General features: G+C 37.0%; 2 protein-coding genes and 1 long non-coding RNA gene across 3 annotated transcripts; all 3 read right to left on the bottom strand.

Moving 5' to 3' along the window:
- Positions 1 to 6,726: 6,726 nt before the first annotated feature.
- Positions 6,727 to 12,929, bottom strand: LOC135794142 (uncharacterized). Its single transcript, XR_010548817.1, has 4 exons — positions 11,064 to 12,929; positions 10,917 to 10,955; positions 8,455 to 10,753; positions 6,727 to 8,305 (listed from the first exon to the last, which is right to left on the bottom strand). It is a non-coding gene; the product is annotated as an uncharacterized lncRNA (long non-coding RNA).
- Positions 12,930 to 13,375: 446 nt separating this feature from the next.
- LOC135794025 (histone deacetylase HDAC1) lies at positions 13,376 to 16,201 on the bottom strand. The gene is made up of 4 exons (XM_065305154.1): positions 16,041 to 16,201; positions 15,475 to 15,587; positions 14,170 to 15,409; positions 13,376 to 14,108 (listed from the first exon to the last, which is right to left on the bottom strand). The coding sequence occupies exons 1-4, from the start codon at positions 16,087 to 16,089 to the stop codon at positions 14,038 to 14,040; spliced, it is 1,473 nt and encodes a 490-aa protein (XP_065161226.1). The 5' UTR covers positions 16,090 to 16,201; the 3' UTR covers positions 13,376 to 14,037.
- Positions 16,202 to 16,671: 470 nt separating this feature from the next.
- On the bottom strand, positions 16,672 to 18,798 carry LOC135793364 (uncharacterized). The gene is made up of 2 exons (XM_065304297.1): positions 18,327 to 18,798; positions 16,672 to 18,218 (listed from the first exon to the last, which is right to left on the bottom strand). The coding sequence occupies exon 2, from the start codon at positions 18,203 to 18,205 to the stop codon at positions 17,525 to 17,527; it is 681 nt and encodes a 226-aa protein (XP_065160369.1). The 5' UTR covers positions 18,206 to 18,218; positions 18,327 to 18,798; the 3' UTR covers positions 16,672 to 17,524.
- Positions 18,799 to 18,848: the final 50 nt, after the last annotated feature.

The following is an 18,848-nucleotide window of genomic DNA, read 5'->3' as shown; positions in this document are numbered from 1 at the left end:
TTTGGTTTATTGAAGTAAATTTTCAATAGTGCCAATTAAAAAAAATCTATATCTTGTGTTTTGTTATGAATTTGAATGCTAGTTCTATATATTTATGATGGAATTGTGGCTTAGTCAACTAAAAACTTAAATATTTCAAGTAAAATAGGGCAATTTTCCAATTTAAGAAATTGAAATTACAGAATTCGAATTTTAATTTTTCAATATTTTAATTCCGAAACTTCGATCTGTATCATTCACAGATGCCGCTACGATGCACTTAAATATAAAATTGATTCATTCTGCTTATTTTTGTATTTATCCGGAATCGTGGACCCGAGAATAGTGTTGAACACAATGCAGTTATCTGCGTTTGTGTATAAACAACTTTTATATCGCATTCGCCGTTTGAAACGCCACGCACAAGATTCCCGTGTGTTATTGTAGCCATCTCCTTTCGCCTCACTCAGCTGGGTACAACATATATGAGCGTGTTGCATTCAGTACATTCCAGTTTGGTTTGAATCTCAAGTATAGTGCCTATTGCAATTCGAGCAACAAAACTGCGTGCTATTGTTGCGCTGACTTCTCGCTTCACATCAGTCTATCTTATCAGGAGCGGTCGTGTGCATATTCGGTATTTTGTGTATATTGATGCTAGTTCAATGCCGATCTCTGGTTGATTTAGACGCGTCTCTCGCTCTTCTGTTTGCCTGATTTTTTACGCGTCTATGTGCATATTACAAGTTACAAAATCTTTGCTTCACATGTTCCATTGTGGGTTGTCTTCGGCATCGGTTGCTATATGAATGGGATGCATATCGCCGTCATGTTGATGAATTAGGATGATCCATCTTGGGTAGGTATCTTTTAACTGAACAACACATATTATTTATTTTTTTGGAATGTGTAAATATAATACATATTTATAATTATATCTTATGAAATTTAATTTACAGTGCTCGCTGTGTCTTAAATTCCAGTAATTGGTAAGTTTCCTATTCTATTATACTCGTATATTGCGTTCAAATTTATGAGTCGGACATTCGTTATAGTCTAAGAGCCCATGACGGCCAGACTTTTGTCATTTTAGGAAAAATGAAAATGTTTCTTTGTGTGTACCCAATCTTGGTTCCTTTGGCAGTTAACAACCAACAAAGATGTACCAATTATGATGTCAAATTCGTTATTTTAGCAAACTCCATTTTTGAATATTTTATTCGTAACATTATTTTAACATACGCGGCTCATTACTAGACACTTATTAAGGTTCCAATCCCAGCCAGACACCCCTACACTATAATATTTTTAAAGTGAAAACTTCTTTATAATCGGTGTTATTTCAAAATTAATGAAACGACACCAAAAAGAAACAAAGGTAACAAAGATGCCACAAGCCATTTGATTCTGAATATTTTCTGAACCTACTATATTAACGTTCTTTTTGTTTAGAAGATATTCACAGTCAAAAATCGTGGAAATAATTTATCAAGCATTATCCGTAGATTAATACGCTGCGATCAGATCTTATTTATCTCTTTTAGTTTACGAGATATTCGCGATTGAATAAAATTGTAAAATGTCACTTTTTAGTACTTTTAGTGGCAATTTTTGACCTTTTTCTGTTCGAAATATAATTATTTTATATTTTATCTGATAGAGAATTTTCCAATCTTTTGTAATCAGCAATTTATTGGTTGCGATCTCTTTTATTTTAAGAGATATTAATTATCAAAAATCGTCGAAAAAATGTATCAAGGACCCCCCCTTGGCAATTTTTTCTTAAGAATTAAAATTTCATCTCTCAGATTTCCCTTTTTAACGATCCTATCTTATAGAGAATAGTCCGTAGATTAAGTCGCTGCGATGCGATACTAATTATCTCATTTAGTTTACGAGATATTCGCGACTGAATAAAATGCCATATCATCTTTGTTGCATATTTGATAAGATGTGTTTTGAATTTAAACCTGCCGTTACTAGATAGTCGGTTAGATGACACTACGATGCACGTTTTCGCGTTAAATATTGCTTGTCGGTGGTAGTGAGTTCACAAGAGATAAGTTTGTTTACCTGCAGATATAGAATCTTTATTTCTTGGAATAAAATCACATTTTGCTGTTTATATTGGCATTGTAAATTTAAGCAAGTATTCCTTAAGAAATAATGAATCTTATTATAAAAATCATTATCAGCAAAACATTTTTATCATCAGCATATCACTTAAGCAGATATCACTTAAATATTTGAAAAAAATTCCGGACTGTAAGGGGTCTTAGGCAGTTTTCTATAATCCGACAAATTCGCTCATCCGACACTGCCCTTCAAAGTGATTGTCAAATTACCGGGATTCCACTGTATTGTATAGGACATAGAAGTAGTAGCAGTAGTATAGCAATAATATAGCAGTAATATAGAAATATTACACTAGTAGTAGTATAGGAGTAGTTAGTCTGATGATATCGTTATAAGACTTTAGTTTTTAATAAATAAATTTTACAAGTAATTTTAAAGTAAAACTATTGTTTTCAAAACAAGTGACGTCAATGCAATAGCAACGTGTGGAATGTGATAATTTCTTTACTCACTCACTTTTATTTACGTACCTAGTTGCTGTTGCAGTTCGGATAAAGCACCGAATGCGGTGATATTTATTTTAATCTTATATAATATAGATTTGAAAACCATGCCACATGTAAATGTTTAAGTCTTGTCACTTAACTTTTAAAGCGAATGATTTACATGAAACTAATTAATAAAATTAATAAATTACTTTTAAGATAACAAAACATATTGCAGAAGTAGGGAAAGAAGATAATTGCGACAAGTTTTGAGTTATTTAGTTAATGTTTACTTTTGATTTCATTGAATTTGGCTTGTATACACATAAATTCAAGACTTGTTTTCGTTTTTTGTAGTGCGTGTTATCAGTGTTTGGGTTTGTGTGTTGCTGCGCGCAATGTTACCTGAGGCAAACGGTACTCTGCACCCTGCTGACATCAACGGCGACATTTGGCAAATAGTTTTATTCTGGCCGTCGGACGATGTGGTTGGCTTTACCCGTGTTCGTAATTAATTAATTCAGTAATTCGCGCTGTATTCGATCAATACTTAATGATATTTAGAGTGAATTGACCATTGAATCAATTCGAAGATGGAATTATTTATTATAAAATGTGAATTTAATGTTTTGTGTACTGTTTCCGTCGGTGCATGTGCTAACTCCAGTTTGGAATATACATATATTCAACTAGATATTCAGCTACACATATTGCGGTGCAAGTGGCTTGCCAAGTAAGTTTTCATATTGTCGAGAACATGTGTATTGTCTTTTTGCGTCGAATTAAACATTATGAACTGTCATTTACCGCGATATTGTAAAATAAAAGCGATAGAAAAGAATGAACTGCAAATTCTTAATCTAGAGCAATTTTTTATTAGATACCATACAAAAATCGGGAAAATAAGACTCGTGTTTTTCAATATTTCAGTGGATATTATCTCATTAACTAAAAGCGATAGAACGAAACAGATTGAAAATTCGAAATATTTGGAATCTGCTTCAGTAATTGTTTTGAGTTGCGTGCAGCCAACAAGCAAAATGAAACCACCTAACTCCAGGGTCGCGTTCAGCAAGCATATCGCAAACGGATAGTGACCGCGTGTTGTCTCCGTTGACTGGGCACGTTGCAGTTTTATTTCGGACGCCGAGTAAATCGCGCATGTTCATCACAACTAGTTCTGTTTCATCCAATCATAATTAGATATATCGGTTTATATTCAACAAACAATTAACGACATATATAGGAATCGCGTTAAATGTTCTTCAATCGCAGACACATCGTTAGTTCATTTGTGCTCGCGGGTGGTTCCGTCGGCCGTCGCTGATTATTTTTCACCTGTGGAATTATACTGAACTCAATTTTGGAATAGAACTTGTTGGTTCTCAATTAGCAAGTATAGGAGCTATAATTTAAGTAAAATTAATCAGGAAATTGTCGTCTCCAACCCGGATTGTGTCACAAGTTTTCTGCAACAAAACAAGATAATCAATCGCGAATCTTTGTTTCTATTACACGTCACACTAATAGCATTAATATGCTAAATCTATTTGTATTTCATCAACAATTAACTAGGGCTGTACAAATTAGCCGGCCAAGCCGGTTAAGGAAGTTAACCAGGCTAGTTAGCTGGCTGACTACTCGGCTTAGCCGGTTAACCGAAATTAGCCAGGCTAATCAGCTAAAGGCTAAACAGGCCAATTGCCTAATTTTATATTTTATACAATATCTTTGTTTCCAAATGCAAGTGATAACAATTCGCCGCGTTATCAATACGTTTGTCGGACTTGGCCCGAACAGATATTGTATAAAATATAAAATTAGCCAATTGGCCGGTTTAGCCTTTAGCTGATTAGCCTGGCTAATTTCGGTTAACCGGCTAAGCCGAGTAGTCAGCCAGCTAATTAGCCTGGTTAACTTCCTTAACCGGCTTGGCCGGCTAATTTGTACAGCCCTACAATTAACGTATCTTAGTGTAAATTTATGGCGATCCGTCGACTATTCGCTAGCATCTCAAGCGGACCTATTAAAAAACTAATATTACATCTTATTGTAAATTGTTTTCTTTGTACGAGTATAACATCCTGCCCATTCCTGTATCGTGGTGTTACGAACTTTGAACTTTGGATTTTCTTTCTCTAACACTCTGTGCATTCCTTTTCATTGAGTGAACATATGCTATACTTGCAGGTTTTGATTGTTTTTCCATGCATAAATGAGCTGTATTTATTGTTTTGGAGTGTCTCGTTCCGATCTATGAATTTTCTTTTTGCAACACCCTGTATATTAATTTCCCTTTATGTCACGTGAAAAATAGCCATATTTGTAGTGTTTGAAAGTTTGTTGTTGGTGTGTATTTTAAAAGGAAGTTGTTTTCTTTTTGTAACACCCTGTATATTTGTTTTCATTTTCAATAACGTAGAAAATGAACTATTTGCTAATTTCCTTATTCCCGTAGAACTGTTCGAAGTGGTACTTGCTTATATGTGCGCGGCTAAGCAGGTCGTAAGTCCTGTTTCTATATGGCGACGTGTATATTGCTGACCTGTAAAATCTAAACTTGTGTTCTATTATTAATAAAGAAATAGTATGATATATTTACTTCTTTGATTTGTATACCCCTTCTATCATTTCAGGCACAGGTCTCTAGGAGAGTTCCCTCACTCTGGGGATGATCCCCACTATAAAAATTGTTAAGGTATCCTGTGTGATTTGTGTGCTCCTTCTTTCATTTCAGCTACAGGTCAGAACTTGTAAGAATATTTTTAAGTGTCGCATCTCTTGAGACGACTTAAAACTTAGAAATATTTGAACAAGATCTTATAAGGATAGTCCTTCTAAGAAATTCCCTCTCTCTGGGGGTGATCCCCCACCATAAAAATTGTTGATATGCCTGATAATTCCAGGGATGAAGCGTAGAGACATCGTAGCTGTAGGATGGGCCGGGAGCAATGGACACATCGAAGTAGTGGGCCTTAGACTGTCTAACGACACGGGCCAAAAAATTTAAAAATCTGATCCACTCTTGTTCTCTTCCTTCTATCTCCTCCTCTTCTCTACTCTGTTCTCTTCTTCTCTTCCTTCTATTCTCTCTACTTCCTTTCTTATTTCTCTATTGCCTTCACTTGTATTTCAATTTCTCTTATATTTCATTTGAGTTTACATATGCAACCCAAATTACACCTGTTATTTTTATATTTGAGAAAAATGCCTTCTATAATTGGGGATCGAACCATCGATCTACTGGATAGCAACATGTGCTGCACACCTGAGAGCCACGCGGCTTTCTTATCAAATCTTATTGGTTTCTTCTATTTATGTTTTCATATCTTATAGTAAAATAAAACAACAGCGTACATATACTACACTTTACTATACCATGCTATACTATGGTGTACTCTTAAAGTACAACATGACCTCATACAAATCCTGGAAACGACTAAGTGAACACAAGGGACACATGTAAACAAAAATATAAACTTCAATTATCCTTTATTAACTGAATCATTCACAATTTACAAAATGGTAACAGTAAGATTTAAAAAGTTAAATAAAAGTCAAATTATATTTGATGCTACGTACTTCTTTGTTCTCTTATCAATGAAGGACTAAAGCGTACAAACACGTTTCCGCAAATTGTATGTAATTGATGATATGCCCTTCTCTACTATTCCACACGGAGATTCCAAATGTACTCACTTGTACTCACGTCAAACACATAAGTTTAACTTGAACTCCAGTAAATATCCATAGACACCAAAACATATCCGAAGGACGCCACGCATGCTCCGCAAAGAATCACTCAAATCATTCGTTGTGCGCTACACTGGAATGTTACCACTAAATGCCTCTCATTGTCAATCGATTCAAGTAATGCTATAAAATATCAAGAAACGCTAGAAAACGTCCACACGTTTGATTAATTAACAAAACACGTGTGCACCATGCAGTTGGAGGGGCATTCTTCTGTGGTAAAATACCACTTTTGTGGCTTCCCCTTGTAATAAACACAAATGTTGAATATGACAATGATAAACAACTAGAATACTTAGAATCACATTGAATAATGAATGTCCTACAACATCGGGTTCGCCCGCTAAACACCTAAAACAACCGAAAATCAGTACATCAAACCACAAAGATTATTCTTTTGCAGGATTCCCGTGTCCTAATAATACAAATCATATATGAAAAAGATAAACAAATTTAATACTTAAAATCTGATAAAAGAATCGTAATCCTATAACATTTCGTTCGCCTGCTAGACTCCTAATACAATAAGAATTAGCATATTGAAACACAAAAATGACATTCTTGCCGGTTTCCCGTGTGCTAATCATACTAATTGTAATCTTATCATAAATTATAAAATTATATTATTATAACATTATCGACGGACTATTCGAATGCGTTACAATTGGAATTGCGTTTCTTTCGATAGTACGCCTTTGAGAGCAACAATTAGAAATAATGATTCTACAGGATAACACAAAGGACTAAAAAAATTAGGAAGATCTATCCCAAAAAAGCGAAAAAAAAAACAATTTGACCCTTCAAGTAAAAATCACACTGCACAACCAAATTTACACATGTTACACACGCGACTTCTGCAACAAACTAAACAACCCCATGGACAATTTCTCTAGAAACGACCTCTTGACGAATTAAATCTAGACAGTGCGCCAACTGGCAAATACCCTTATCCGCATTACTGCAACTCCGCCAGTTTTCAACAACAATCGTGAAGCGATTAAATGCAATACAATGTATACTCTTGATAACCTTACAATACTTAGCGCAACGAGTATAAGTGCGTATACACACAACTATCAATATAACTCGCGTTACGGAATTTTCTCGCAATAAATTTCGATACAGGGAGATACAGAATTAAATTCCGCATCTAAGAAAATTATTCCGAACTTACAGTAAGACCGCGTTCGCGTGTTATAATTAAAAAAAAACTACAATTTCAACCGCAACGAGTACAAGTGCGTATACACACAACTATCAATATAACTCGCGTTACGGAATTTTCTAGCAATAAATTTTGATACAGGGAGATATAGAATTAAATTCCACATCTAAGAAAATTATTCCAAACTCACAGTAAGACGGCGTTCGCGTGTTATAATAAAAAAAACTACAATTCCTAGCGTAACGAGTACAAGTGCGTATACTCACAACTATCAATATAACTCGCGTTACGGAATTTTCTAGCAACATATTTCGATACAAAGAGATACAAAATTAAATTCCACATCTAAGAAAATTATTCCGAACTTACAGTAAAACCGCGTTCGCGTGTTATAATAAAAAAAAAACTACAATTCCTAGCGCAACGAGTATAAGTGCGTATATACACAACTATTAATATAACTTGTGTTACGGAATTTTCTCTAAATAAATTTTGATACTGGGAGATACAGAATTAAATTCCGCATCTAAGATAATTATTCCGAATTTGCAGTAAGACCGCGTTCGCGTGTTATAATAAAAAAAACTACAATTCCTTGCGCAACGACAGTGCCGGTTTTAGCACTACTAGCGCCCTGGGCGAGATTTCTGCAAGTCAAACCCATACGAAAAAACCGGCCAAATGCGAGTCGGCGCCCGTTAAAGTTCGGCGCCCCTGGGCGGTCGCCCAACCGCCCAACTCCGGTTCTGGCTGGTACATGTCCCTTTGGTTGATATTGTGGCAGAGGATTCTCGGATGTATTTTCTATCACCGTATATGCCTAAGTGGGTGTTTTACGCTCCAAATTCTAAAATTAAATAAATATTAATCATGATAGAAGTTCAAAAGTATACAAATTTGATATTGCAATAAAAATACATGTTATGCTAAGTTAACTGCCGCGTATAAATTAAATGGAATTGCAGTAAAGAAAAATAATGAAAATGTACACTTTACCTTTTTTTTGCGCGGTGTCTGAAAGTCGCTGGAACATGGACAAGACGGACGTCACTGCTGGTAGACAAAAGATGATCCTCGGGCAAATATTTGGCGCTTAATTCACCAAGAAGTAAAATTAAATCACATTTGAATACAAGATAAGATATTATTCTAACCCAGCGTAAGCAAAGATTTAAATGCACGCGTATAAATAAGACTTCGAAAACAATAGCGGAGACTATAATTTCAGAAAAGGAAAATAGAAACTTCTGCACTCTACCGTTCTGTCTCGGCTTCAATGAAGAACATTGTCCATGTTCCTGGGGCAAAATACCAAACACGACGACAAACCCCGATATACCGTAACTAAACGAAATAATATCACAACAAACGTTGCAAGATGTTGCAGGTTCATGTTATCTGTATTTCGCGAGCACGAAATGTAAACAAGTTGATAGCAATTCACACAACAAACGCAAAGAAAATTAACGATTATCTACTAATAAAACACTAAACACGTCAATAATAACTAAATACAGTCGATGGACGATCGAAATGAACGCGATTTACCGAATAACAAACTAAAAAATAAACGATAACAACCGCGAGAAACACGTCCGACCCAACCAACGACCGACACAAAACTGCGGCACACGACAACACGCAATAGTATATAGTATACAGATAAGCAAAACAGGAATTCTGCGTGCAAAATCGCATTAAAAAACTTCAAATCATTCGGCAAAAATCACTTGGATTCTATATACAACGAAGGGTTCCCGAGGTATGACCTGTTTTCCACCGTGTGTTTTGAAAAATGCAAGAAAAGGGCAAACTTTGGCGGCCATTTTGAGGCAGTTACGACCGAATTTCGCGTAAATTCAATGGTGCACCTTAAAAATGCTCTCTTTTCCTGTCATTAAATAAAGAAAAAACTAAAATATGACAAAGGGATCCCGAGATATGGCCTGTTTTCCACCGTGTGTTTTAAAAATGCAAGAAAAGGGCATATTTTCGCGGCCATTTTGAGGCAGTTACGACCGAATTTCGCGAGAATTCAAGGCTGCACCCTAAAAATGCATTCTTGCTCGGTCATTAAATGAAGAAAAAACTAAAATATGACAAAGGGTCTCCGAGATATGGCCTGTTTACCACCACGTGTTTGGAAAATTGCAAGAAAAGAGCAAACTTTGGCGGCCATTTTGAGGCAATTACGACCGAATTTCGCGGATGTTCAAAGGTGCATCTTAAAAATTCACTCTTGCCCTATCATTAAATATAAAAAAACTAAAATCCGACGAAGGGTTTCCGAGATATGACCTGTTTTCCACCGAGTGTTTTGAAAAATGCAAGAAAAGGGCAAATTTTGGCGGCCGTTTTGAGGCAATTACGACAAAATTTTGCGGGTGTTCAAAGATGCATCTTAAAAATGCACTCTTACCATATCATTAAATAAAGAAAAAAACTAAAATATTACAAAGGGTTCCCAAGATATGGCCTGTTTTCCACCGTGTGTTTTAAAAAATGCAAGAAAAGGGCAAATTTTCGCAGCCATTTTAAGGCAGTTACGACTGAATTTCGCGGGGCTTCAGGGGTGCATTTTAAAAATGCATTCTTGCCCTATCATTAAACAAAGAAAGAACTAAAATATAATAAAGGGTTCGCGAGATATGGCCTATTTTAACCGCGTGTTTTAAAAAATGCAAGAAAAGGGCAAATTCTGGCGGCCATTTTGAGGCAGTTACGACCGAATTTCGCGAATTTGTACAATGTAAATTAAACGCTCAAATATTAAACAACAATACTATAGTAGTTAAATAGTCGATTGATAGTCGAATATAATGTAAATTTAGAAAACAGAAGTCCGATCAAACAATACGAGTCGCTCAAAACACGTTTGGATCAAACAGCACCCGCCACGAAACTGACTGCAAACCATTGATAACACATGCCGTAGCCAAACAAGCAACAACGCGACAGTTTACGATAAGAAAGCAAGAGATGCGCAAAGTCGACGCGTCGATGGTTCGCGACCGTGTGCGCGAATTGCAATAGGTACGATACCCGCGGTCTAAACAAAACTAGAATTTGCTGCATGCGGCGTGAAGGGATTTCAACGACAACACTCGGGAATCACATGTGTTGGATTCCACGCGGCTGAAGAAGGTGTCTCGTCTCAAGCTGTTCGTGCGCAACTAGTATCCGAAGAAAAAATACAAACCTCACGAAGGGTTTGCGAGATATGACCCTTGTTCCACCGAAAGTTTTGAAAATTTTGAAAAAAGGGCAAATGTTGGCGGCCAATTAAAGACAGTTACTAGAATAAAAAAAAAGTATCACAAAGGGTTCCCATGTTCCACCGTCTTGCAATATTCGAAGAAAAAAAGGCATGCTATCGCGATCTTTTGATGTACGTCTTGAGGCAATATATGTTGGTCGCGTAAATTAGAATTAAAAATATGGTTGAATTATAGACTTACGAATTGTTGTGCGCATCAGTCGCCAGGGCACAGCGAGTTCTGTAATTAAAAGAAAAGAAGTTGAAACATTTCCTAAGATTTAAGAATAATATATTCATATACTATAGAAAAAATACAATATGTGTTGTTGAATTAAAAGTAACTTACGCGAAGGTAATGATGATGCTATGTCCAATTCATTTAGCGACCGACACCGAACCATGTAAGTTGCATAAGTGTGCACACGGGCCGCGATCAAATATCTACCGCTTTTATAATTATTACTACATTACTATAGTAGTAACAATTAACAGTGGCGGATTATGCTTCAGTGGGGCCCTAGGCGCAAATCAAGTTTGGGGCCCCTAAATCCGAAAATTTTCAAAAACGGTTATTAGCCCAGAAAAATTAATAGTTTTAGCGTACGGGCGCCGCAAAGTCTACTTCAACATTCGTTTGTGATTTTAGACCATTGCTTAATGTTGCATACATTTCATGTGGATCTCTAATATTTTCTTCTTGTATGAATTTTAGAAAATGAGTTAACTCATCAGTGAAATATTCTGGCTCAATATCTTTTTCATACTTAGACAATAATCGCTCTACACAATTATTAGTCTCAACACGGCTTAATTTTAAATCAAAGAAAATTTTAAAATCGTTACGAACATTGATATAGACATCGCCCCTTCGAGTAATTTCTGATGTTAATACATCACATACAATATAAAAAATGTTGATAATAAAAAAATTTGTTTTTCATTTTTTTTCATTGATAATTGAGTCTTAGGGCTAAAACAGCGTCAGCTCTTGCGGACCATCGTGTATCAATTATTCTCTTGATACTTTTAGAATTCTTATCCTTCATGCATTCAGTTAAAATATTCCACCGTCTTGTAGATGCAGCAAAGAAAGTTATATATTTTGCAAAAACATAAAATACTGTAATGCTCCAGAACAAGATTCCGCTGCAGTATGCCCAGCCAAATTTAAAGAATGACTTCCACATGGTATGAATGCAGCTGATTTGGAATGTTGTTTTATGCGTGCCTGTAATCCACTGTACTTGCCAGACATGTTAGCACCGTTATCATAAGATTGGCCCCTACAGTTTGTGATATCTAAGCCATAGTCATGTAACTTTCTAAGTACAATTTCTTCTAACGACTCACTGACCACTCTCTGTTTTTTTTTTAATCCAACTACCACCCCAAAAATCCAGATAAAAATTGTAGGAGGATAAACGTCGGTTCAACGTGTTCCGTAGATGTGAAAAAATGATAGAAAGACGAAATAATTAATATTCAAAAAAAGAGAGTTACCCGCTATTTTACAACCTCAATGGAATATTCCTCAACTCATCTCCTCCACAGATGTTCGAAATTTAAAAAAATTGGCAATATACTACTCGCATTATAGCTACAACTTTCTAACGAAATATTCAAGAAAAGGTCACAAAAATTCGTGGCAGAAAACATCCAAATTTTATTTTAAACAGTTTGCCATAAAGAAATAAAATCGGAGATAAAAAGTTTTAAGTCAGCTATATATCCGTGACGGTTGCTTTGCGAACACGTGTGAAATGCCGTTTTGGGCGCCAAGTGAAAACCAATACGCTATTCATAAAGGCTGAGGTCAAAACCAAGTGATGAAGTATTTGTGGAATTACTATGTCTATATGGGACATATAAGTGCCAGGGGCCCCTCAGGCAGCCGGGGCCCCTCAGGCAGCCGGGGCCCCCCAGGCAGCCGGGGCCCTAGGCGCGCGCCTAGTGCGCCTAGGCCGTAATCCGCCACTGACAATTAAATAGTCGATTGATGATCGAATACAATGTAAATTTAGAAAGCAGAAGAACAAACAATACCCGACTCGTATCAACACACGTCTGGATCAAACACCGGCCGGCACGAAACTGGCTGCAAACCACCGACAGCATACGCCGTAACCAAAGCAGCAACGACGCAACGATAAGAAAGCAAGAGATGCGCAAAGCCGGCGCGTCGATGGTACGTGACCTTGTGCACGAATTGCTATAGGCTTTATATCCGCGATTTTAACAAAACTAGAATATGCTGCATGCGGCGTAAGGGGATTTCAACGACGGCACTCGTGAATCTCATGCGTTGCATTCCACGCGGCTGAAGCGATAAGAAAGTAAATTGTGTTCAAAACAAACACAATTCTCGTGCCGAATGCCCATGTTTGCCGATAAATACAGAAATAAAGAGTACAATTCTATTTTATGATTTTTAGTTCATGCTAGTGCCATCTCTGAACGATACAGGCAGTAGTCCCGGAATGAATGTAAAATATACAAATTTTAAGAAAATGAACATTTCTTAAAAATTTGAAGAGTAGTATAGGTGCGTATCAATAATCTCAATCGTCTTAATAATCAATCAGTGGAGAGCATGCCAATCAATATGGATTGAAACCTTAAAAAAACTGTAATAGTAACAAATAATTAATACTCATTGGCTTTAATATAAGAAATAGTTTATTTCTGTGGTTGTCTGTTGCATTCCATCCAGAACTGCCTACTTCCTAGTCTAGTTTGAGAATAACTTAATTAATTTTAGATAAGTATCACTAACATTAGATAGACATATAAAAATAATATTGAACAATGTTTGGAGGAAGAAGTATTTTTCTGTATAGAAGTAACACTTGAGCTTCTCACAATAAAGCCCTTCCTTGCAGTCATATTTCACATCAGATACACAAAACAATTTCTGTGCCAGATGCACATTACAATGAATTATGTATTCATGGATTTATTTGATAAAACTGTTCAAACATCGATATTGTTATAAATTAAACTTTCTTACAGCACAATTAAATATCGCGACGAGTTAACAGTCAAGGATAAAATTATTGAAATCAATTGAAGGACAGTCTTTTCATTCCGTGCTTCTAACTGATGTTGTATGTAATTGCGTTAAATGTCAGCACAATCGGTTTGAACAATATCGTGGCCGGGTTCAAATTCATTCACAGTTTCGATTTGTTTGTTTAATTCAAATGTTTTTGATAAGATACCGCACGGTCGGGTTCATTTCACGCCTGTAACTCGATCTCGGATTGATTTATTGATAAGTGAACAAATTAATGTCACTTGTACTTAGAATGTAATTGGTTGTGTCACGGTGTTGGTCCCGTGTCTTTCTTTGCTTCGTCGGTGGCTGCGGGTTTAACATCTTCTTTTTCTTCGCCTGAAACAAACAGATTCAATGTTACAATGGTATATTTATAAAAACTTGCAGTAATAAGTACCTTTCTCTACTTTAACCTCTTCTTTTGCTTTTTCTTCAGTCGCACTCTCCTTGTTCTCGCCCTTATCTAACCGTGGGCGTTTTCTACCCTTGTAACTCCTGTTGTCTCTCCTGCCTCCTTCGCCTTCATCTTCACTGTCCGAGAATTCGTTTTCTGGTACGATGCGTTTGTCCAGATCCTTCTGCGGTAGCCTCTCATCTTTGTCGACCTTGTCTTCAGTGTCGGAATCTTCATTGATAGCATCCTCGGGAATTGCTTGAACTTGCACGCCGGGCGCATGCGGTAACATTCTCAGATTCTCAAACAGACGCGTTTTGATCTTCTCCAAATATTCTGTTGTGTTCTGATTTGCCATGTTGCTCGGGCTGATGTGTAACTTGAAGTCCGGACCAAAATATTCAAAGTAGTCGTTGTAAGGCAGTTCATTAGCGATTTCTACGCCTAGTGCTACAGATGTTTCGTAGGTCCACGCACGCGAAACGTTGCGAATTGTGTAACCGCCGCCACCAACCATCATAAATGGAAGGCCGTACTTCTTAACAAACTCCACACATTTACCATGTCCACGGACTGTCAGATTGAAGCAACCCAAACGATCGCCTGTAAGAGAATCAGCGCCGCATTGAAGAACCACAGCGCTGGGCTGGAAAGTTTCCATAACTTTGCTAATGATTGGCACGAAGATGCTTTCGTACGATTCGTCGTCCATGCCGTCGCGTAGAGGAATGTTCACAGCGTAGTATTTGCCCTTGCCTGCACCAATATCACGCAAGTCACCTGTTCCCGGAAAGTATTCACCATACTTGTGGAAAGAAACGGTCATAACACGATCAGTGGTGTAGAAAGCTTCCTCGACACCATCGCCATGATGCACGTCGATATCAATGTATAATACTCTTTGGTGATATTTCAACAATTCAAGAATGCCCAGGACAATGTCATTAACATAGCAGAATCCGGATGCTTCTGATTTCTTAGCGTGATGCAGACCACCACCCCAATTGATACAAATTTCAGACGCTTGCTTATTCAGTTTCACAGCCGCAGCAACTGAACCGCCCGCGGACAGTTGGCAAAACTCATACAGTCCATCAAAGACGGGACAATCTTCACCAACATTAAACCGTTGCATTTGTTTGTTATATTCAGACATGTTATCTGGTCGGATGGACCGTAGGAATCGGATGTAGTCGTCCGAGTGGAACTTTGTCATTTCGTCCGCGGTAGCTTTGTGTGGACGCTGGTAATCAACACCAATAAAAATTAAAAATCATTTGAACAGTTCAAAACACGCGGAAAACTTACGTATATCTCCATCTTTCTGTACAACCCATAGTTGAGCAGTAAATTATGAGTCATGCGTATGCGGTGCGGTTTCATGGGATGTCCCTGCCCATAGTAATAGTTGCCAATATCACCTGAAACGTGATACAAATTGCGATAATTAAATCTCAAATTACAAAATTATCGGTGAGATGACCATGTTCGACTCCCATACAAGGTCGATGCACCGTAGAAAGTAGCATCGTAGCGCCGCCATACTACTGCGTCGACCAATCAGAGCGCGCGGACGACTACGGTACTTCGACCAAATGTCGAGTCTACGGTGGACATCTCGACTTATAGATACGAAAATCGTACAAGCCTTTACAAAACCGTGTAATGATCATATTTACACAATTAAAAGCACAAACCACCAACATTAGCACAGGAAACATAAAAATATCAATGATAACTAAACATAAACGTGATATAATTTCCTAAAATTTGTTTCTTTCCGACAATGATTGAAAACGAATGCCGCCAACCGAACGCATTTTGCTGATAGGTTAGATGAATAATATTGCGGGAAAATAATAAAATGTACTCACTGTCGTAATAATAGCAGACGCGCTTCTTGCTGTGCGGCTGCAACGCCATAATGTGTTGTGATTATTAGCGGGGGCGCGCACTGATTGCGAATAAAATCAGGAAAGACGTTCGAAGTCCGCGCACCAAACCGCAAAGGACGCCAGCAGACTAAACAAGTCAACAAATGCTACTTCACTTTACAAATTGACACGCCAGAGGCGCGCGAGTACAAATTCGGATGGCGCATGCGTATCATGCATCATTCAAATTAATTTATTACGATATCATTAATCTAAGTATTCAATTACAATATATCATATTACGTAATTAATTATTGTATTTATTAATTAATTATTTGTAATAGGCGAGTTTGATACTTATCCAATGATTAAAACATTAGAATAAAATGAATCAATTATTTGCAAAAGTTTGACGTAAATTTTGCCAATAGAATCACTAATAAAAGAAGGTCACGGCATATGTTATCTAACATCCGGACAAATATATAAATGCGCCAATATTAATATTTTTGAATTGTTAAAACCAAAGTAGGCATAAATAACATACTACCGGAACAATAAAAGACAAACATTAACTCACACTCGATTTTGAGATTAGATTATAACCTTGGTTAGGATTATAAGAAAATAATTATCTACATATTCGGTTTTATTAATTCAAGTATTCGAATTTTAACAAGTTTCATAACTCAGATGGTAATAATTTAATTCAAACCACGTTCGGAAATCAAACGGCAATGCAAAGACAACGATGGCAAATTTTCCGATGAGTAGGAGCGTACATTCAAGCAGCCAAAAGTAAGAACTTACATACTATTACACTGCAGCGATTACATTCTTGCCTTTTTAATGACTGAGCACTTTCTCCTGGGCGCGTTCGTGATTCTCACAAGAGTTAATTTTGTTATGTACATACAACACTAACAGTATCCACATTTCAGATTCAAGTGACAAGTTTTCATTATTATTGCATGAGCCACAGGCCTCACAAGTCTGGAATTCTTTATCAAATTGCAATTTTGTAGAAATTAATAATCACATTCAAATATTTCTAAATTTGACTTATATTGCTAATAGTTTTCGTTGTCTCAACAAATTTTTTACTTGGAATTGTATGTTTTCTTTCTTACAAAACAATAAAAATCATATAAACATCCAAACAGAAGCGAAAAAAACATTAATTCTTTAAATTTCCAGATAAATATGTTTTGGCTCGTGTCTTGCAATTGTTTTGTGGCCATTAAATTATCTAGTCTTCTAAGTCAAAAACTCTAACAAACGAATTCACAGATTTTTATGCATTTATCAGAATAAGTGTAGTATAATTGTTTAAACAGAACTTAAATCAAGTTGTACTTATTTTTCAACATCTATACTACACTTATGCGCATCATTCTAAATCTAAATCCATGTTAATTCAAATGTCATTAAACATATGTATATAATGAATTAGAACAGTGTATAATACAACATAATGTATAGCTTTATGTATACATCATCTCCGCCATCGAACTCATCTTTTTCGGAATATGCACAAACGTCTCAAAATAACTGGCCAATTCGTCAATGGTCACGTCACACGGCGGAGACATACGCGCCTGATGCGAGCATGACGCGTTCACATTCGAGCTGTCCGTTTTTTCCGTTCTCGACGTAGACGCACCACTCTTAGATGTTCGAACTGATTTAAAACTTGGCAATGAATAGTCCTGCACCCCGTCGTTGGCATTTGCCAGACTCAGCTGCTGGCAGCCATCAACAATGCTCCTAAAATCAGTCTCTTGCCCCTCAGCAGCACAATCTCCAAACAACTTCTCCAACTTAAGTCTTTGCTCATCCTTATTCTGAGCCGACTTCTTCACACAATTACATTTGGAACATTTGTTTAGTATTTTTAGCACAGGCTCTTTGAGTATCTTCTTATTGATGTTCCGCTTGAAGCTGGTGGTGTTTTTCACTCGATTGATGTGGTGCTTGCATGTGCATGCAGTTGTGCTGAAGATGTTGATGCTGGAGAGCGACTTGGACCTCTTGCGCCTCATAAATGGATTTGGTACTGTCTCTGGGGTGGTGATAGGTTTCCTAGTGCTGCTGCTGGTGCTGGATGAGGCTGTTTCCAGTTCGAGTTTCTCAAACGCTTGCACTACGACTGGCTCGTCAGACATATTGACAAATTGACTAAAAAGGCACAGTTACATAGCAATTACAATTCACACAACACAAAACGCGAGCGATAAATTCGGGTCAAGGATTGACGGATGGATTGTTTTCGCATGCCAAACTTACGTGTGTCTCGAGATGTGAATTGCATATTTCGCACGGCGACCGCGTGGGCTCTACTTCCTCGGTGCGATTTATAGATGACAAACGTAAATCGTACGATGCAAATACCGCGTAAATCGTTTTGATGATTACCAAAAAAAATCAAGATGTTTACGTTCTGTCCGTGCTGCGCTCGACTCCAAAACACAAATACTGATGACTAATAATAAAAGAAGACGCAATGCACGCGCGCAGTACGCATGCGCCGTGTGGAAATTTCTAGAATATCAGCACATTTAACGTACGCGTGTTTATAAATAATCGGCAACTGTGCGACACTCGAGCGAAGAATTCACTGGTTTAACTTTGTATACTTAAGCTTATACATGCGCTGGATCATGTTAATTAAACGACCCACGCGCGCTGAACAAATGAAGTGATGACGGTTTCCTTTACAAGTGTTTCCCTTTTAAAGGTAGGCAAACTGAACACAAATAATTTTGTTTCAACAATAATAAACCTGTTACAATAAAATATGTCATAATC

Source organism: Atheta coriaria, unplaced genomic scaffold, assembly GCF_025399875.1.
Source record: "Atheta coriaria isolate IRGN ID8LTWV9N9 unplaced genomic scaffold, Caltech_Dcor_3.1 hic_scaffold_6_pilon, whole genome shotgun sequence".
Classification (NCBI taxonomy): Eukaryota; Metazoa; Arthropoda; class Insecta; order Coleoptera; family Staphylinidae; genus Dalotia; species Dalotia coriaria.
The sequence above is the reverse complement of the archived record's forward strand: the minus strand, read 5'-3'. Positions and strand labels throughout refer to the sequence as shown.

Bases quoted from the DNA above. Each gene is read 5' to 3' on its own strand.
- LOC135793364 (XM_065304297.1), bottom strand. From the start codon at position 18,205: ATGTCTGACGAGCCAGTCGTAGTGCAAGCGTTTGAGAAACTCGAACTG.
- LOC135794025 (XM_065305154.1), bottom strand. From the start codon at position 16,089: ATGGCGTTGCAGCCGCACAGCAAGAAGCGCGTCTGCTATTATTACGAC. The intron at 15,410-15,474 runs GTAAGTTTTCCG...GTTGATTACCAG, and splicing joins ACAGAAAGATGGAGATATAC to CGTCCACACAAAGCTACCGC. The intron at 14,109-14,169 runs GTACTTATTACT...TGTTTGTTTCAG, and splicing joins AGAGGTTAAAGTAGAGAAAG to GCGAAGAAAAAGAAGATGTT.